The 19689-nt window shown below is 39.3% G+C and overlaps 2 protein-coding genes across 3 annotated transcripts; one reads left to right on the top strand and one right to left on the bottom strand.

The window, feature by feature from the left end:
• Positions 1–6637: 6637 nt before the first annotated feature.
• On the top strand, positions 6638–9311 carry mnx1 (motor neuron and pancreas homeobox 1). 2 transcript variants are annotated; one of them, XM_044015679.1, is made up of 3 exons: positions 6638–7231; positions 7961–8121; positions 8893–9311. In XM_044015679.1, the coding sequence occupies exons 1-3, from the start codon at positions 6727–6729 to the stop codon at positions 9178–9180; spliced, it is 954 nt and encodes a 317-aa protein (XP_043871614.1). In that variant the 5' UTR covers positions 6638–6726; the 3' UTR covers positions 9181–9311. The 2 variants fall into 2 exon arrangements, with proteins under 2 accessions (XP_043871614.1, XP_043871615.1); XM_044015680.1 differs by having other exon boundaries at positions 7952–8121.
• Positions 9312–11653: 2342 nt separating this feature from the next.
• nom1 (nucleolar protein with MIF4G domain 1) lies at positions 11654–19673 on the bottom strand. The gene is made up of 11 exons (XM_044015671.1): positions 18556–19673; positions 18363–18475; positions 17408–17603; positions 16249–16572; positions 16027–16137; positions 15656–15826; positions 14837–14958; positions 14625–14757; positions 13703–13834; positions 13088–13197; positions 11654–12157 (listed from the first exon to the last, which is right to left on the bottom strand). The coding sequence occupies exons 1-11, from the start codon at positions 19456–19458 to the stop codon at positions 11980–11982; spliced, it is 2493 nt and encodes an 830-aa protein (XP_043871606.1). The 5' UTR covers positions 19459–19673; the 3' UTR covers positions 11654–11979.
• Positions 19674–19689: the final 16 nt, after the last annotated feature.

Here is a 19689-nt window from a genome sequence, read left to right as displayed (position 1 = left end):
GCCGGGTGAGAAGTTTCCGGTTCCGGCAAAACAGGTAGCTGATTGGACAGAATAAATGCCAATGACAACTTAAACCCTCCTCTCGACTAGACTCATGTCTGTCTGTATTTATTCATTCTTTTGTGGCATGAACACTGACTGACCTTGTCAGGTCCAGAAGTCCTCATAGAGACCAAAACCTGGTCCTAATGAGGCAGAACCTCATTTCTGAGGAACTTGTTAAGTTCCTTAAGACTATTTTAATTGTATTTGAGTTAAGGTTAGGGATCATGCCAGTAGACCAGTAGTCCTCCCTGGACCTAATGAGGCAAGGTGAATGTTATTTGTTGTTAGGTTGAGTTTATATGTTAACTGGTTACAAAGTTAACATATAAGACTTTGATGTAATATTATTTAGATTTTAAGATTTTAGTGTTGATATTGACATCATCATCTCTGACCTCTTCAGACTATTATTCACCAACACGATCACTAAGATCTTCAGATCAAAGACTCTTGGTGGGCCCTCGCACTAATTTCATAACCCGAGGTGATTGTTCCTTCCAGGCCACAGCATGGCGTTAGATGCATGGCTCTTACTCTGTCACTGATTGTTCTTATTCAATGTCTATTTACACAAATATAGATTTTGTTTTGAGTACACCTTTTTTCTTATAATCCTGTTTTGTATTTTTATGTGTGCACTTTATTTGCTGTGAAGCACTTTGTGATGTTTATCTGTGATAAGTGCTACATAAATAAACTTGCTTGCTGGTATATTGAAAATATTCTCGACTGCTTGACTTTCATCAAACAGTGGTTAAGTGACAACTACTTGCAACTAAACCCAGACTAAGACACTAATTATTGCACCTGATGATAAAATCCCTCAGATTAAACAACAAATATTGAAACTTCAGGCTTGTTTGACCAGCAGAACCTCAGAAACTTTGTATTTTGTTTTGTTTTGTTTTGTTTTGTTTTGTTTTGTTTTGTTTTGTTTTGTTTTGTTTTGTTTTTGACCCAGCAATCGAGCCTTTCAAGCAGTGGCTCCCAAACTATGGAACGTTCTTAACATTGCTTAAATTCGGTTGATTCTTCTAATAACCAGCTAGACTCTTTTATTCAAGCAGGCTTTTAGTTAGACAACTTTTATGGCTTTGAATCTTTGTGTTTTTGTGTCCATGTAGCCTATTTATTTTATTGTAAAGGACTTTGTGATTTTTTTTTTATTTAGGTGCTACATAAAACAATACTTACTCATAAGGTTTAATTTGGTGGTGTTTCGTCATCTGTGATGTCTCATTTTACATCAAAGGAATTTTAAAAACTGTCCTTTTTTTAGAGAGGACAGGTGGAAGGACAGACAGACATTTTTTAATTAATAGAGAGAAGGGATGCCATGACTCTGCCTTTCCTTCTTCTTTCTTGTTTTTCACACAGATCACAGTTTTATGGCAGTGTCAAGACAATTTTGAGTGCTCTTTTGATGATCTTGCCATGCTTGAAAACTCATTAAACTTGGTGTGCACATCAGGATTAGTGGAAATTGAGCAGATTTCAGGGCGATCCGATGAATTTTGCAGAAACAATATTTAAAAAAAACAAATTTTCACAATTTGGGTTCCCACTATCCATGCAGCAGATGCTGCCCTTAACTTCCTTTGATTTGTAGTACAGGTTACCGTGGTAACCATATGGTCAAAAGTATGTTTGTAGGAATAGTGTGGGGAAAATTATTAGAGTTGTATATTGTGTTTAAGAACCAAACTGCAGATTGAGAACTTATTTTTTGAGGGTGATCTGATACATTTTGCAAGAATTATAGTTAAATACACTTTCTCATTTTGGAACTTATTGGAAGGAATAGCATGCAGCTGGCTTTTACCCATCTACATCTTTTACATCGTCTTTCTATGGTTGTATTTATGTGTGTTTTAAGGCAGCAACTATTTGACTATTACTAAATAATCGTCAACTAATTTGGTAATCTCAAGTGTTTTTTCAATAATTAAAACAAGCTTTCTGATTTTATGGTGTCTTTGCTCCAAATAATCATTAGTTGCCTGAAAATGATGATGCTCTCAAATGTCTTGTTTTGTCTACAATACAAAAATCAGAAGACATTCCCATTCAAGAAGCTAAAAAATCTTGTTTTAATTATTGAAAAAAAGCTCTAACCAAATCATCACAGCGCTCATAACAGCTGTCATTTCCTGTGAAGGAGTGTGCAACATGTGGATGTCCTAACAAAGCCATTAGTGATGTTAGCCTAATTATTATCATTCCATTACATAAAGATCAAGGGCAAAATCACATTAAGACCAACAGTACCTGCTTGCAACTCTGATTATTATTATTGTTGTTAATAATAACAACAACAACAATAATAATAATCTTTAAACAATTGCCTAGATATTAATATTCATATAAATGCATTACTCAATATAATTTAAATTCAATGTAACCTAACACCGTGTTATCGTAATATTAATTTTGCAACACAAGGCATATATATACTAATTTATGGGTTTCTTTAGACTGATGAAAAGAAAAGGTCAAATGTTCATACTGCATACGTTTAGAACTGCACTTGAAACCATTTTTATTATTATGAACTGTGTTGCTCTGGATTTAACTTGTACTGTACATAATAGTGTGTGGATGTTGGCCCTAAATTACATGTGGTGTACTTCATGGCTCAGTCATTGGACACATTCTATTCTACATCATATCTCAAGTGTCAGACCTGGACAGTTAGAATTTCTGATAAAATATATAGATTTGTCCTTTGTATGTAACTGCAGGAGCAGTGGGCAGCACTTATATGTGCCCGGGGAGCAATGGGAGTATGCCTTGCTCAAGGGCACCACAGCCTTTGGTCTGTCCCAGGATTATATATTTTTTCTCTCTCAAATTTTTGCCATGTGGAAAAGTTATTGTGTGATTATAAATGTACAAGTGTATGATTCCACTGCATTTGTCTGCATCTGTCCTGTTTATTAACCTGGACATGAAACGGTGTGCTTATGCTCTCACATATAGACATTTCCACTCGTTGAGATAAATGATAAGTACATGGTCATCGTAAGTGATAATCAAGAGAAGTATTTTTGCTCCTTGGTATCCTCAAAGACCAACGTCCAGCTGGCAGAAGACCACACTTCATCATCTTCATTATAGTTTTTAAGCAATTAGCTTCAAATGTATCATAGAAATGGCTCCACAACAATATCCCTCCAAAAGAGAGGCTTATATTTATATTAAAAGGTAATTTTTTACATGTACAGCTGTAACCACTACAGTGAAACACGTCTGTGACTGTCAGAGTCAGCCAGAGGAAAGAAACCAGAAATGTAAGTCAATTATTATGAGGCTTGCATACCTTGTATTTAAATGTGAGAAAATAATAACACATTAAACCTCTTATCTGCATCATTTGTTTGATTTTCCAACATTTGATTGTTGAGTTTTTTGTGGAAAAAAAGCAGGTAAAATAATAATATAGCTATCAGCATTGACATTATTATGATTATTTTAGTTGTTGTTTTGTCCTTTATTTTGTCAACAAATTGATGACCTATTCCACTGGGATTTTCACAGACTGAACGAATGAATGCTCTAAAAGCATGAACATAAGGGCCCATGCATGCAGGCAAATTGTTTGATCAATAAGTTCTGATTGGGCCTATATTTCAGCCTACTGTGAGCTTCTAGCACATGTATCCTACATCAGGCTCGTCTTTATTCAGAGTCTATTGATGAGAAGCCTGAGACAAATGAAGTGTATTGAATTTCATGAAGCGTCTGAGATGAAGGCGTGTCTTTCACTCTCAGATAATAGTCTGACATTGACAATGATATTGATATTTCTACAGTAATGAGGCAGCACGTGGGACAAATCATCAGACAAGGGGGGAAAAAAACGTTTTTAAAAGCAGTTTCATTGAAGAGACCATTTGTGTAACTGCACCCATTTGTTGCACCGAAGGAGACAGCGTAGGTCCCTTTAAATTGCCTTTTCATAATGAACACATTTGCCGAACGTAATTAATATATAAGCTGTCCCGATTTGTCACTTTGATTTGTATTTTAGTTAATTGTGAAAGTAATTATGGAGCAAATTAACAGCTTTCAGGAAAGACCAGGGTTTTAGGGTCTGGTTCCATCTTGGGCGCCCTTATTAATTTCTCTCTCCGCGAGATGTGATGAAAAGGAGCGATAAATCTGCTGATCGGTGAAGGCCAATACTAAATGGCTCCATATTTCACAGCCGCTTTAATAGAAATATTCATGGGAGGAGGCCCTTTAATGAAATTAAAGCTGAGGTGGGGACACGGCGCAGCTCGCGCGGGCGCGTGGCAATCGAGAGTCCGGCTGTTATAATAACAATAACAAAAGAATCATATGACGCAGAATAATGTGGAGAAACTGCAGAATAAGAATTAATGTGTTGCATTCACGTGTCATGTTATATATATATATATATTTGCATTTAATCAGAGCATATTAACAATAATCAGAATAAAGTGTTCAACTCCATTTGTTGCATCATGGATCCATTTTGTCCAAATGGCTGATTTGGTGGCAGAAGTGGACCACCATTAGTGGATTGACCACCTCCTCCATTTCTATTTTGTCCACATCTCCACGCACGCCCCCACGCGTCCCTCCCACATCAATCTGCCCGTTATCATCCAGTAATTGGTCATGATCATCAAGGTCCACAATTAAATGGCGATCCTTTACGTGGAAACTACGCGGTGACTTGTTGATTTCCCCCGAGCAAATAAACGTCCCGCAGCGCGCGCTCAGCTGATGAATTGACAAAAACTAATCAGCTTTATTGGTAGACAGGTTAAGGGCAGCGGGGTGTCAATAATTCTCATCTTGACCTCCTCTTCCATTAACTTTAAGTGGCTTATTAGACCGAAGTCACCGGGAGCCACAGGCCTATTACATCCTTCGCCTCATCACACTTCAAGGCTTTCGATCACAAATATTTTTTTTGTGCTGATCGTTACCCAAAGATTGCGCCGAAATGTGACCTTTTTTCCCCAACTGCTCATTTCACTGAAGGAAAAAATAAATAATATGAAAATATAAAAAAAGGTTAAAAAAAAAACATATTGCATGTTAGAAGTTTGAATAACATCATATTTAGAAGCAGTGAGGGTGTAACCGGATTGATTTGGTTAAACGGTTCTATTATTACGCGTCAGATTGTGCGTCTGTCACCTCCAGGTTTGGGGAGCGACAGAAGGCTTTCACTTCAATTTCCCTGTTGGCCTCTCAGTGCCCCGACATGCTCTTTTTGCGCGTGGTGGTGTAGGCGATGAATGCTGATTTTATTTCTTATTTAGTTTTTTTGAAATAGCCCAAGCACATACATTTTTACATTGAAACTATTCTGTTCTAACAGATCATTTACTTAAATGATCTGTTAGAACATTTGAATTTGAATTTGGTTTTCTATATTTTCTATATTTTCTGTGTTTGAAGCTTAAAGTTTGATTAAATATTTGCCTTAAATAAATCTGACCATGCAGAAATAAAACGTCATCAAACTTCAGGGTCGACATTTGAGTTTCAGGGGTAGAAATAATTTGCCTTGATTTGGATTTAAAAAAAAATATCCATCCATCCAAATGCAGTATTATATTCTTTTATGATTATTAATATGAAATATTTGTGTTATTGTCTGTTACTGCTTTCATCAGATGAATGTACATTCATATTTCAAATAGAGCAGCACGATATGGTAAAAAAAAATAATATATTGCGATTATATTTGACTGATATTGCAATTCAAAATCGGTAGGATTGATCATTTTTGCATCTTAAAGGTCATTTGCACAACATATGTGTCCAAGGCATGGTGATTTTATTTTGATGGTCACTGTTGGACATTGAAAATTTCATCTCCTTTAACGTTGTGTCTTTTTATTTTGCACTTAATTTTACTCTTACTGTTACATTGTACATGTTATGATATTGCCTGACGAAGGACTGACGATGGAAATTAGATTTGGGCTATAATCTTGCATATTTGCATTTATATAATATCCACTGTTCCTTTACAAATAAAATATAAATGAATGCCTAAATGCAATTCTTATTTGTTTTTCTTTTATTAAATACAACTTTCTGAAGCATGCATCATTTTCTCTGTTTTGTTCATTTTCTTCTGTTTTGTACAAAATAAATAAATAAATTAATTAATCAGAATAATTCCAGTGTCAGTCGATTTTGGATGACTTGGATTAATTAATCATATATATGAGGTCTTAGATTATATAAAATCTTAGATTCTATAAGAACAAATATCAAGTTGACCTTTGATGATTTGTGATTTTATTGTGTTTTCCTCGACAAAATCATTTGTTCTTATGCTGTGTTATTCGTTAACATGGAATGACAGTTAGCAGATAAAAACCTGAAGCTTTTATTGTCATGTTTTGGTTATTTTCCTATAACTGCACAATGATTTGACAGCAGCGATGCAGCCAACAGTTGTGCTGTACAGTGATTACAGCAGAGTGGCGTTGTTGGGTCCCGCACAGTTTGGGACAGCCCACTGCAAACCGCTGCACCAATCACCTCCATGTGACGGGGATTAAGTGTGACACGGAGCTGCTGCCTCACACTCCGGGCCACATCATAACTTCAGAGAGGTGGGAAAACGCCGCCGACTTCTCCGCCGTTTAACCAGCAGCAGCGACAAGGACGCGCACCGCGGTGGCACCAATGGAGAAGTCTAAAAACTTCCGCATTGACGCGCTTTTAGCAGTCGATACACCCAAAGTGCAGACGTCTCCACTGGCGCTGGTGACTTCTCTGTCCTCCTCCTCCTCCTCTTCCTCCATCCCGACGTCTGGGAGCGTGGCGGCTCCGGACCTGACCAGCGGCGCAGAGTCTTTACGCGCAGAGACGCCGTCCCCGCCTAGGATTTCCACCTGCGGCCTGATTCCTAAACCGGGTTTCCTCAACAGTCCGCACGGCATGGTTGGATTACACCCGCAGAGCACCGCAGGGATCCCCGCACAGGCTCTCTACGGCCATCCCATGTACACCTACTCTGCTGCTGCGCTCGCAGGCCAACACCCTGCTCTGTCCTACTCATACCCGCACGGTTCCCATCACCACCACGCCAACGATCCCATCAAACTGACCGCCAGCACCTTCCAGCTGGACCACTGGCTGCGCGTGTCCACGGCCGGGATGATGCTGCCCAAAATGTCTGACTTTAACTGTGAGTATTGCCCCCATTTTATTCCATATACATACGAATACAGACATTTCTTTTTTATTATTTTTATGTGGATCCAAGAGAATCTGAATGTTTGATGGAAGTGTGCGTAAAACACACTTGGCATCTCGACTCTATTTCGTTATAAAATCAGTTCTGGAGACTTTAATTTCTCCCAGATATTATGTGTGCATGAACAGGCTGTCACTGTGTGATGACTTTTCTGAGAGGAACTAAAATGGACAGATAATGGACAGAGGGGAAAGTAGCAGAGGAGTGTGAAACCCACAGTCGACATGCTGTTTGCACACTAGATACTGCCTTTTTGTTTCAGCTGTTTTTTACAGATTTGGTCAAAACGGAGTGGCAAATAACTTCTCTATGTGGACATATTCATAGGTGGACCACTTCATTCATTCTGTGTCTTCATTATTGTACAATATCTACACTCTTGCAGCTGCATTTCACTGGATCTACAGAAAAAGACTCCAGTGTTGCATTCATGTGTCATATATATATATGTTTGCATTTAATCTGAGCAAATGAACAGATAAATAATCAGAATAAAGTGTTAATTTTAGAAAAGCTGCGGAAAAAAACCTGGTGATGAGTCAAGTTGTTGCCTTTCCCCCCCAAAATGTTTGGCTGTTTTGATTGCAGAAGTGAGACACTATTAGTGGATCTTAAAAATATTAACATAATTGTTGTTTTTGTTTTGTTTTGGTCTTGCAGCTCAGGCGCAGTCCAACTTGCTTGGCAAGTGCAGGAGACCCAGGACTGCGTTCACGAGTCAGCAGCTGCTGGAGCTGGAGCATCAGTTCAAACTGAACAAGTATCTGTCGAGACCAAAGCGCTTTGAAGTGGCCACGTCCCTCATGTTGACAGAGACGCAGGTAAATGATGGCTGCACATACATCACGCCTCTATATTTAACCCATTTTTATCCCGCGATGGTTCATTTTTATAGAATAATAAGAAAAAATATTTAATGTTTTAAATAATACATGTTTATTTTTTATGAAGTAGCCAATTCACCACAATTTTCTTGTTTCTTTTAAACTTTACTTGTTCTATACAATGTTCACCTTATTTGAATTATTATTTAACCCTTATTTTACCAGGATAATCCCATTAATATTGCAAATATTACCAGGTGCATTCATTTTATGAATATTTATTGTGGATTATTTGTTCTTAACATGTGCACGTGTCACATTGATACCAAAAAAGTGAAAAATTAGTAGAATATTCAAAATATCAAACATACAAACAAAACAAAAACAGCACCATGGCAAGAGAAACAATGTAATCAAATTGGTATAGTCGTGTTACGAGAGATTATTTAAAAATAATACTAAATAATAATAAAATGTTTTATACATGTTTTCAGTTTTGTAACACCCAGTAGGTCAGTGTCCGGTGGATTGGTGACCCACACTTTACGCACAATTATATTTTCTTCTTTTTGTGATATTTTATAATTTAGGATTAGAGATTTTATGCTATGTAAAAAAATAAATGTATAAAAGATAAAGAAATGAGAGACAAGAGTGTTAAAATGATTTGTTTTCGGGGATGCTGTTGTCAAACTGGTCAAAATGCGCACTCGCGATCTGTTTTAAATGAAATAAACTAAATCAAGATGTGTGTTTTCCTTACATTAGGTAAAAATCTGGTTCCAGAACAGACGGATGAAGTGGAAACGGAGTAAGAAGGCCAAGGAGCAGGCCGCCCAGGAGGCCGAGAAGCAAAAGGGCACCAAGGGCGGCCAGGAGAAATCGGACGGACACGATCAGTCGGATTATCACAGCAAGACAGACTCAAAAAATGGCAGAATAAGAGACTTCAGAGACAGTGACGACGACGAGGGCGAGGCTTTCCTATACAACTCATCGGACTGCTCCTCAGACGACGAGAGGAATCACACCAGTGACATCAGTCCACAGCCCTGAAGCTGGAGAAGATTCACCATCGTCACCATCATCATAGTAATAATGACTGCGGGGGGGATTCTCACTGTAAAACACAGGTGCATGTAATCCAACCTCTAATCCACTGGAATAAAGGAGCATTTTTGTTTGTCATGGAATCATAAAAATATAGGTCAAAAAAATAAATAACTCACGTGTAAAAATAAGAAAAAAACATGCAATAGAAACACACACGTTCAGCACTGCAGCTCAACTGTGATGTTGCATGGTTTATATGCAAAACGCTGTAAACTGGACCAGGACGTTGCAAAAATCTACATATTGTGATTAATTCCCATAAAAAAAGGAAACACACACAGCCAAATACTCTGCTGCCATTTGTCTTGATTATTTGTTGTTTTTTTGTGGTGTTAAATGGTGTCCATATAGTGTGCCATGCCACACTGAAAAAAAAATAATGTTATGTTTATTTTTCTATAACTGTATTTATAAAAACGGTCATACCAGTGCATGCTAAATTATTGTTTAGCGTCTATCTTGGTGGGAAAATGTGAAATAAAACGGTTTTTAATATAAAAGGATCTGTAAAATGTGGTGTTTTTTTTGATTTACGACGCACTTGCAGAGTTTGCGGCTGCCGCTGCTGCTGCGGACACAGGCGTGTGTTATTCTCCTTGCTCTGACAGGTGGGGTCATGGGAATTACTGTTAATAGCGCTGTCGGATCTGTGCAAACGTGCAGTGAGAGCAAACAGCGAGGCAGGCAGCAGACGGAGGAAACATTTCACACCACACTAGCAATGGGCTCGTATTAATAAAGCCTTTAAGCGGCTGCTTGAGCGACAACTTGGGCTGCGCGGGCAACATTTTCAGAGCTGAAATCATTGTGGATTCATTCACAGCTCCAAAAATATTCAAAATGCTCTTTTTATTTTATTAAGTGTGATTTAAATGTTGAGGTTTACTGTTGCTTTGGTCAGATTATGAGAACAGTGTGTCATATTTTTACTTTGAATTGCCTTTTTTGTAGGTTAGATCACAAAACTCTCTTCCTTTATGACAGAAAATACCAAATTATAAGAAATAATGACCATAATTATCAAGATAATTTCACAAATACAGGTAATGCAAACCAAAAAATCCCATTAGGATCACTTCTCAACCACACAAATGCACCTGGGGCGTGTTTTTAAGGCTGCAACTTTGAATAAACTAATCTGTTCATTATTTTCTTCATTAATCTTCCATAAAATGTCAACAAATGTACAAAAACATTTGATTTGTCTCCCAAATGTCAAAATGATTCAGATTTTCAGATTTCCTCATCATAGGCAGCAAAGAAACCTGAAAATAAATATCACACTTTAGAACTGAAAAATAAAGAAAGCTTGTTTAAATTGGAAAAACACACACAATCCAACCGATGAATCATTACAGCCTGACTTTAAACCTTTTCCTTAATTTTAAAACCGTAAGATAACATTGTGCGACGTCTCCCAGTGTGACTGAGCTACAATTTAATAAGTCTCCTGCACATGTACTTACACGACACAACAGAAAACACAGAGCACAAAAACACTTCTCACTTGTTATCGCAGTTCCCGCCGTCATCAGCGTTAAACTATAGCAGGGAGTTGACTGATTATATGCCATTTGTAACAGGATTACTGCAGGATCTGCCGGTTTATCTCCAGCTGTTTGCTTTAGCAGAGTAAATCAAAGTTCAGCCCAGGGTCAAAGCCCAACCAGAGAGCAAGCAGGTAAAGCTGGAGGCAAGTGTGTGGCTCACAGCTGCAGACAATGGCCAGTGTATGGGCTGCACAGTGAGCCCATTGATGCCACTATCTCCACTTTTTCACAGGTTTCCTCCATTTTCTCACAGAGAACACCTCCAGTCCACGTGTCCCTGTGCTGAAGCAGGGATGCTCTCTTTGTCATCGAGACGCTGAAGCATATCTGTGTTCACAACATGACACCCTCAGTGAGGATATTTCCTCTGGCTGACCTTGGTGGCCCATTCCTGACCTCAGACCCAGCTCCAGACTTAGACTGACACAGGCTGCACCAATGGAGCTAATTAATGGGAGCAAGTATCAAATGTAACAGAACGCCTCTGCTATGCTAACCACGCGGGGCTGATACTGATGTCAGCGAGCAAACAGAAAAGGCCCCCGGGTCATTTCATTAGGGTGTGTAAACAGTGAATGAACAACGCCGGCATCCCTCTATTGTCAGCAGGTGGAAAAGTGGCAACATCAACATTTGGATGATAAATACATACAAATGTGAACCAGCCCATGTGAAGGGTGGAAAAAATGATGTAAATAGTCCAGAGAGGCGGTTCAAGGTCTGAACAGTGTGATATTAACTCTTGTCGTACACTGCCTCCATGAGGACAGACGCCGCAAAATAACTTGAAAAATGAAGCTGTTTTAGTGATATCTTCCCCCAAAGCTTAAGGCAAAACTCTAATGTGTGAATAATGTGAGACAAACTTCAAACACTCTACTTTAATAGAGTAAAATTAGTTTTACGAACACATAATGCACCACCGTGAACAACTTCTCTGTGAGGTATGTAAAATTTGATATGAAGCGCTATCAAACTTACACAAACTACATCTACAGGAATTTAGTCCAAAATAGTCCCCAAAATTAAAGCAGATTTAAAGAATAAAAATATGTACAAAGACACTGATTCAATATCCAAAGAGATATTTTTTTCTTTTTTTAAATAAACATTAAGATGCTGCATTTCACTCCCAACAAGTCCCCTTATGTTCCACAGTTCTGGTTTTAAAGTACGTCTATTGCCGTGTGTTTTACAGTTTGAGCTTGGCCTCTTTGGCCTCCATGGCCGTGGTGGCGACCTGGGCGCGCTCCGACAGCATCGCTGCTTGCTCAGCTGGTCCCTGTGACTGGGCATTCTTCAGCAGGAAATGGCTGATGAAAAGCTTCAAGCCCTCTCGCAGCATTCCTAGCTTGGGAATTCCTGAGATCCTGGCAGACGACGAGAACAATGAGGGACATTGATTTTTCAGACGTTCACATGGCTCGCAGCAGTAAAGAGTGAAGGTGTGGTTAACAGGATGTGGGCTAACATTGCTGAACAGTTTACCTTAAAGCCATGTTAGCAGCATTGCACTTTTTTTGTTTCGTCATTGAAATACACTAAGGTGTAACCAAGAAGATCATTGTCAAAGATCCAGTGTGTATGCATTAGTGACATCTAATGGTGAGACTATCATTATGCAGTTTTAGCACTACCCCGCTCTACTCGACTCAGTTTGGGCATCAGGCACGTCATTTTCAATTTCTTCATAGGACCTCCTCAATGTGGACAGGGTCGTCACAGCACGACTGCATGAAAGTGCCCTGATTTTGTCATTTTATACGCGACCTCCGGCTCTCTCTGGATCCTCATCAGTCGCCAAACAAAGGAACGTCTGCACCTCGTCAATGGACCACGGTGTATGCTCACTATAACACTCTTTTTTTAAAAGTGGGGGGTACTATCCCGAGTAGCGCTAGAACTGTATAATGGAAAAGCACCAAAACAGGAGGACTACTCAACTCACCATTACCTAACACAAGCGTGTCAGGAAGCTACCGTGGTTTGCTGAATAAACCTCTGCTGCAAAATGCACCCCATAGAAAGTACATTTTAAAACGTTTATTCTAAGACTACAAAGACCTAATGCTTACTTTAAAGCAATTATACACATATACAATCTTGGGGTAGTATTTTCAGTTTCAAACCCTCCTGAATGTCACACACTGGCTCTTTAATGATTTTCTCTGATGATTTCTTCTCTGGTGGTACATTCACATGAAAAATCTCCTCATATTCTGAGTTCATGCTCCCATGACTGTGAATATTATGTGAAAAAGAGAATACAAAACTGATGCGAGATTAAAAATGAAACTCACCTTGCAAAAATGCCCACCAGGTTCTCTGGTTCAGTGTCTTTTAGTAGTTTGATCAGCACCTGACGCAGGAAGCGCACTGTGGGCTTATCGAGTTCCCCAAACTCTATTACCTGCACAGAAAAATCACAGAGGTAAACTGTAATAAATGTGATTCAATTCAGTTTAAGTCATCAAAACCATGAAATTGATATGAAATTCATATGAATCGTCCTTCCACATGCAATGAGAACTGATACTGCAGTGCAAATATCGATATTTTAATTAACAAATAAAGGTGCTTTAAAGTAAATAGTCCCTGCCAGTGTAACTCCTTGGGTGTAGCTACTTTATGTCTCCTTGTGTTTACAGTGGGATAATCGCGGAGAAAGCTACATTAATACATAAGCTTGATACACTCTGTTATTTATGTTGTGAATAAATAGAGAAAACCCACCCTTTTAACTTTTCACAGACGTTTTATTTTCTTCATCTAGACAGATATCGTGATGTATCGCTATATGATTGTTTTTCAATATCTCGATTATCGCAGAATCGTTGTACTGTGATATTTTTAGCACCGTGAACCATGTGATTCCCACCCCTCGTAGTGAAAGCTTCATGTTGCGCATTTCTTACTTTGAGTATGGAGAGCGAGAGGCTCTTTCCCTGCAGGAAGTGTGTGACCAGCTGGACCAGGTTGTTGAAGGTGCTGCTGGGAAGGCTGGACAGTTCCCTGAACTTGTCCCATAGGCTGAACTGAAAAGTCATCTAGGACAACACACAAGGAGTCAAATTGAAAGATTCTGTGACTGTATGTAAACATCAGGAAACTTCTTCCCAGCACAGGTAATCCTCTAATTCCACTCCAGTTTACATGTGAAAAGCAAACATTCCCACCAGCCAGCGTCGGAGCTCTTTGATGAGGACAATGGTCATCAGTCTGTGATGCAGACCTGTGGCCTAACGTGGCAGCTATGTAGGAAGTGTGGTCTTGCCCCCATTGTTTGGAGTCACAGTTTGGGTCAAATAATATCAGAGGTGAGAGGTGTGAGAGACTCCCACACTGCTGAGGTGACCTGCAGGCCACGGGCAGGTCACACACACAGATTAAGACACTGGGTGGTCACAGTCACACACTAAGTGGGTGTCTTTCACTTTACTTCCACATAAACTGTACAGTAAGATATCCAGCTTTATAAACACATACTCACACGTTTTTAATACAAAAAGCCTGTGATAGAATCAAAAAATATATATATTTATTTATGAACAATTATAGATATCTCAATTGTTTAAAATGTAATATGTTAATTAAAAAAGAGAAATGGTTCAAATTGCAGATAAGACTTAGACTTATTGCAAGGTAAATCTTCCACAAATACAAAAGCATAAAAAATGTAATTAATATAAGAAGATAAAGACAATAACACAATTATTTTGCGGTGTTTTTCTGTGGATCTGGGGTGATTTGGTGATATTAACTTCAAGAGACTCAAATTAGATTCTATTTGTATTAACTGAACTGAGGGAACTTATTTGGGCTTTTGGTGACGAGTACCTGGAAGCGACGGTCGTGGGAGCAGAACTTTTCACCGAGAACGGCGTAGAAGGCGTTAAAGGTTTTTTCCTGCAGACAACAGTCCATTAGAACATGGACGATCTCTCTCTCCTGCTTATCCTTCAGCCCCATCCTTCAGACAGAACAGAGTAAAGACATTGTAACACCAAACTGAAAATCAAAACAAATGCTGCAACAGATTTGTTACCAACCTCAGCAGTTTCTCAAAAGCATCCAGGTAATCTTCACTAGTCATAAGAACACAGAAGATGTTTCTTCTGACTTCTGTGTTCATCCGCTGTTTCCTCGCTAGCTCTAAAACTTTGCCACTAAACTGAGACAAAAACAGTTACAACATGTCAATGACCAAACACTAAAAATATAAATAATTATTTTCAATAAATCCTTAAATTCCTCAAAAGGATTATCAGTGCTTCTACAGGGTGTGAACTTGGAAAGATTTCGATGTAAATGAGGAACTCTTTCAAAAGTGAAAATAAAAGAAGAATTCAATAACAGTATTATTAAATTCTAAAACTAATAAAAGTAGTAATAAAACAGTCTGGCCCTGGGAAAATGACAAGGTTACTAAGGAACTATCTGAGAAAATGACATATTAAAAATGAATAATGAGGCCGAGATTTTAATCTGAGATCTCCAACACTGAGCTGACACCATAGTGACCTGGAGTTGAAAAAAGTGTGTACATTCAGCACATCATTAACTTTGTGTTTGCTTTCTTCTCTCTGTATCTCTCTAATTGCTGTCCCTGGTCTCTCTTCCCCCCTCACCCCTCCTGATTTCTCAGATCGCTACTTTCCCTGAATCTGCTTCTGCTTGAAGGGAGTTTTTCCTCACCTTCAACTAGTCTGTACTAATTGTGGAGAATTTCTAGGGTTTCTCACTCTGTAAAGTATGTACAGATTCTTATTAGTTGGGTCTTTACGATTAAAGCAAAGTAGGAATGAATACTTTGAAATCATAAGATTCTTTAGATTCTGCATACTGGAGGCATTCCTCTTTCTCTTTACCTGTCCCTCAGCAGTGTTCTGTTTTGTGGTTGTGTTCCCTGGTTCGCCGATCATGGGAGCTCCGCTCCACGAGGAGCCGACGATCCACCAGCGGCCGACTTGCTCCGCGACCAGGAGGTTGTCCAGAGAAACCCGCAGTTTCACGTCGCTGCCTCCAGCGTTGCGGCTGATCTGAGTGTCACAAATAAACCACAAGTGTTAGAATATTTAGAGAGAGCGCCTTCAATTCAGTGATGGTCAGGTTGAAAGCTTGAACGGCTCTGACTCGATACAGTGCTTTGGAGCCACCTGGTGGTAGATGTGAAGAGTTACCAAAATATAACATTAGATTATTTAAGACTAAATATAGTAATATTGTAACAGTCACCCACCAAAGTCCTCTGCAACTTCCTCAGTTTCTCCATTGGCTCGGGGTCATAGCCTGGGATTTTCCGCATATCATTGTTCTTTAAAGCTAACATGGTTTCCAACATGAACCGCACCTGAAGACAAGTTTACACATGATTTTATAAAGATAAGCTTCCAATAATGACAAAGCATTATTTCATTCCATGCATTTAAAAATGTCTAATAAACTTGTCTTTGCCCCCTACCCTGGTTTGGTCCTGAAACTTTGTCCCCAAATCACTGGCCTTGCGCTGGGCTTCAGAGATGAGTTCCTTCAGTGCCAGAGCGTCGTCTTTCCTCAAGGCGAAGCCGACATTTTTCAGCACAAACAGAACTAACTCAATGTCTTTCTCTGTAAACGTTGCCACTAAGAGTTTGAGGATGTCGAAGATGAGGAGAGAATGCACCACCTGGAAATTGTAGAGGTGAGCGATGATGGCCACCAGGTTGTCACACTCTTTGCTTTCACTTGGGTTCTTGTACAACTCGTCAAACTTTCGCACAACTGTCTCCAGGAAATTGGCTCCCACCTGGAAAATTATGAAAGTCAAATGATTTGGATTTGAAAATGATACTGTTAGACTCATGGATGTTACTTGATAATGACATTTGATAAATATTAGCAAAAACAGACCACCACAGTGTAACCCAATTATATAAGCTCACCTAAAACAAGCACTCACTGCACTGAACAAAGGTGTCTACACAATGAGCTCAGTCAAACCTTCAGTCCTTAAAGATTTCAACAAAAATGCCTGAAACTTAACAGGAAACTCAAAATACCACTGGTGCTGAGTACATAGACTTTTCCAACATGCTTAAAAAACCCTTCTTTCTTCAAAAAATGTATTTCCTTTATTTAAATCAACTCAAAAATAATCCAAACTACTGTGTGAAGTAACTTAAAAAGTAATGAAACGAAAAATTCCAAACACAATATAAAAAAGAAACATGGTACTAGGGCACTAGGGTGTCCAGTCAGCGCTGACTTTGACTGTGTTCGGACAAATGAGAAAGAGAGGGGTAGAAATGCGACAGATATATCATTAAACTAGTCACTTTCGCTCCGTCTCACAGAGCCCACCACACCGATATTCTGTTCAGCTGTCAGTTAATCACATATCTTTTGAAAGTGTCGTTTCACAGCCTTCAAACTTGGCAGCTGCATTACTAAGCGCACCAGTGTGTGCAGTGTTGACTTTGGTGTCATTTGGATAAGAAATGCAAGAGACATCAGTAAAACAAACAACAAAGAAAAACAGGCACATGTTGAACAGGTGACTAGTATTAATAATAATAATCAAATTAAATAAATAATCAACATATTTGCCATTTTAATGGCTGCAACAATTTAACTTTCTTTACCTCCAGTCCGACGGTGTGATGGAGGATGCTGACCAGCAGGACGTGCTCCATCAGAAGTCTGTCAGGCATCAGGGTCGGCATGACGCAGGCAGCAAGCAGCACCTCTGTCAGTGTGTCGTTCATATCCTTCCTGCTGCAGCTCATGTACAGCTCCTCTAACTGACCACTGATAGACGCCAAGTTGGCCTCGCTCAGCCTGATGAAATTGAAAACTATGAGTGAATAATTTTTCTGGTAATTTAAAGTGAACATAGGTGAGATCTGAATGAGAGGGCAGGGATTATGCTGACTACAACACTGACCAAATAAGAAAGGCAATATCCATCGATAAATATTTAAAGTGCAAGGCTCAGAATTCTAGTGTCTCGTCACACGACTGATGTTTGCAATCATGTGAAAATCCGTTTAAGCCTAAACTTTGTTGCATGACAGTCTTTCTTCTTCTTCTATGGGCTTTAACTGCAGGTTCTCATCAAAGATGTTGCATCACTGCCATCTTCTGGAATTAGAAAACTCCTACACTCCCCAGTTCATCATTCTGTCTCATCTCTTCAGTATCATCTTCTGTGCTCCATCATCCTCTCCTCAGTATCACATTTCTTATTTAGTAAACTACATTATTTATTTTTAGAAGATTCATTACCGAAAAGGTTTGATAATCAAATAACTGTAGCCAAACACTACTATTATGGTTCTGTTACATCACAGCAAAGTGAATATCTACAAGATGTGGATTATTTATCCTTGGGTTTATGGCAAATTTTAACAAGCACTTTCCATTATTTGGGATAAACAGTTAATAATGTTGCAGCCCCAAAGTTGTTTTCTCTTACCACGTGTCACGTTTACATGAAGAATGAATGCTGGGATATTCACATTAAAATGATTTAAAATGTACTGTGTTTGGCATCAAATTGTGTTTGGCATTTAAAAATCACACTGTAGCTGAACTTACCTGTTCACCAGGCCTTTCACATTTCTCTGTAATTTTTCAAGCTCGGCTTTACGTTTGTCATCTCCACTGTTACGCAAGTGAGGCAGAATATACTTTCCAGTTGCCGAGGAGACCTAGAGATCAGAGGAAGAGAGCAAACTCTGATTAGTTCAGTTCTGCAGCACTTACGATATCAATGCTGAAGTCAACTTACAGTGTCTGGCTTGGATTCTGGTGTCTTTGTGTTAGAAGTATCTGTTTCTTCTTCAGTTTCTCCTTCATTTTCATCCATCTCTTCTTGGTCATCCTCCATTTCCTCCTCTGCTGCTTCCTCCTCATCAACCCTGTCATCCTCCTCCGCCTCCTCATCATCATCATTATCGGATGAGTCCATGTCTTCATCACTGACTTCACTCGCCATACCATCACCAAGATCTTCATCTGACAGCTCAGAGTCATTCTCATCAAGCTTTTCAAAGTTGGCTTTGGCCATATCCATGTCATCATCATCGTCATACACAGCTCCAGCTGAGGACCCAGAGTCAAGTACACCAAGGATGTAATCAAGTCCGTCAGCCACAAAGGACTGTGGGAGACTTTTTTTGTTTTTCCTTTTGTTCAATCCCAGGCATCGTTCAAGTTTCTTTATTTCTCTGTCCTCTTGTTCGTTTGCTTCCTGAAGAGCCATTTTTCTTGACTCTTGCAGCTTGTTCACTTTCTTAGCTTTCTTGGAAGATTTCGGTGTTTTAGATTTGCCTGGCTCCTCTACAGGAGCACTAACACACTGCTCTGCATCTTCGCTTGCTTTCTTCACTTTCTTCTTCTTCTTCTTTTTCGGCACCTGTGGCTGTTTCTCACCTGAGTTCTCACCGCCACCAGAGGGCAAACTGAGAGTTTTTTTGCCCTCGTAATGACTCTTCATTTTGGCTTTTTTCAGCTTTCTCTTCTCCTTGCGTAACTCCTTTCTGCTCGTCTTCTTCACAAACCTCACCACATGGTCGTGCTCTGCTTCTTCTGTGCCACTTTTGCTTTTGACAAAGTCACCCACAGCAGTCATGTATTTCTCCAAAACGGCGTTTTTCTTCTTCTTGCTGTTCTGCTTCCATTTCCCCTTCATTTCTACTTATTAAAATATCGACTGGCGTGAATATAAACCGTCACCTGAGCACGTTAATACACGGTTAGTCAGTGAAACGATTAAAAGTGATTGAAAGTATGCACATGTATCTCCATGAGGATTTTCGAGACGCAGGGTCACATGACTATTCACTTCCGGGTCACGCGAGTGAGGAGGTGGCGCCTGCTGATGATGTCATTTATTTTGGGGCGGTTATTTTTTTTCTTTTCC

Source organism: Solea senegalensis, unplaced genomic scaffold (genome assembly GCF_019176455.1).
Source record: "Solea senegalensis isolate Sse05_10M unplaced genomic scaffold, IFAPA_SoseM_1 scf7180000013756, whole genome shotgun sequence".
Classification (NCBI taxonomy): Eukaryota; Metazoa; Chordata; class Actinopteri; order Pleuronectiformes; family Soleidae; genus Solea; species Solea senegalensis.
This window is presented reverse-complemented; position numbering and strand designations above follow the sequence as displayed.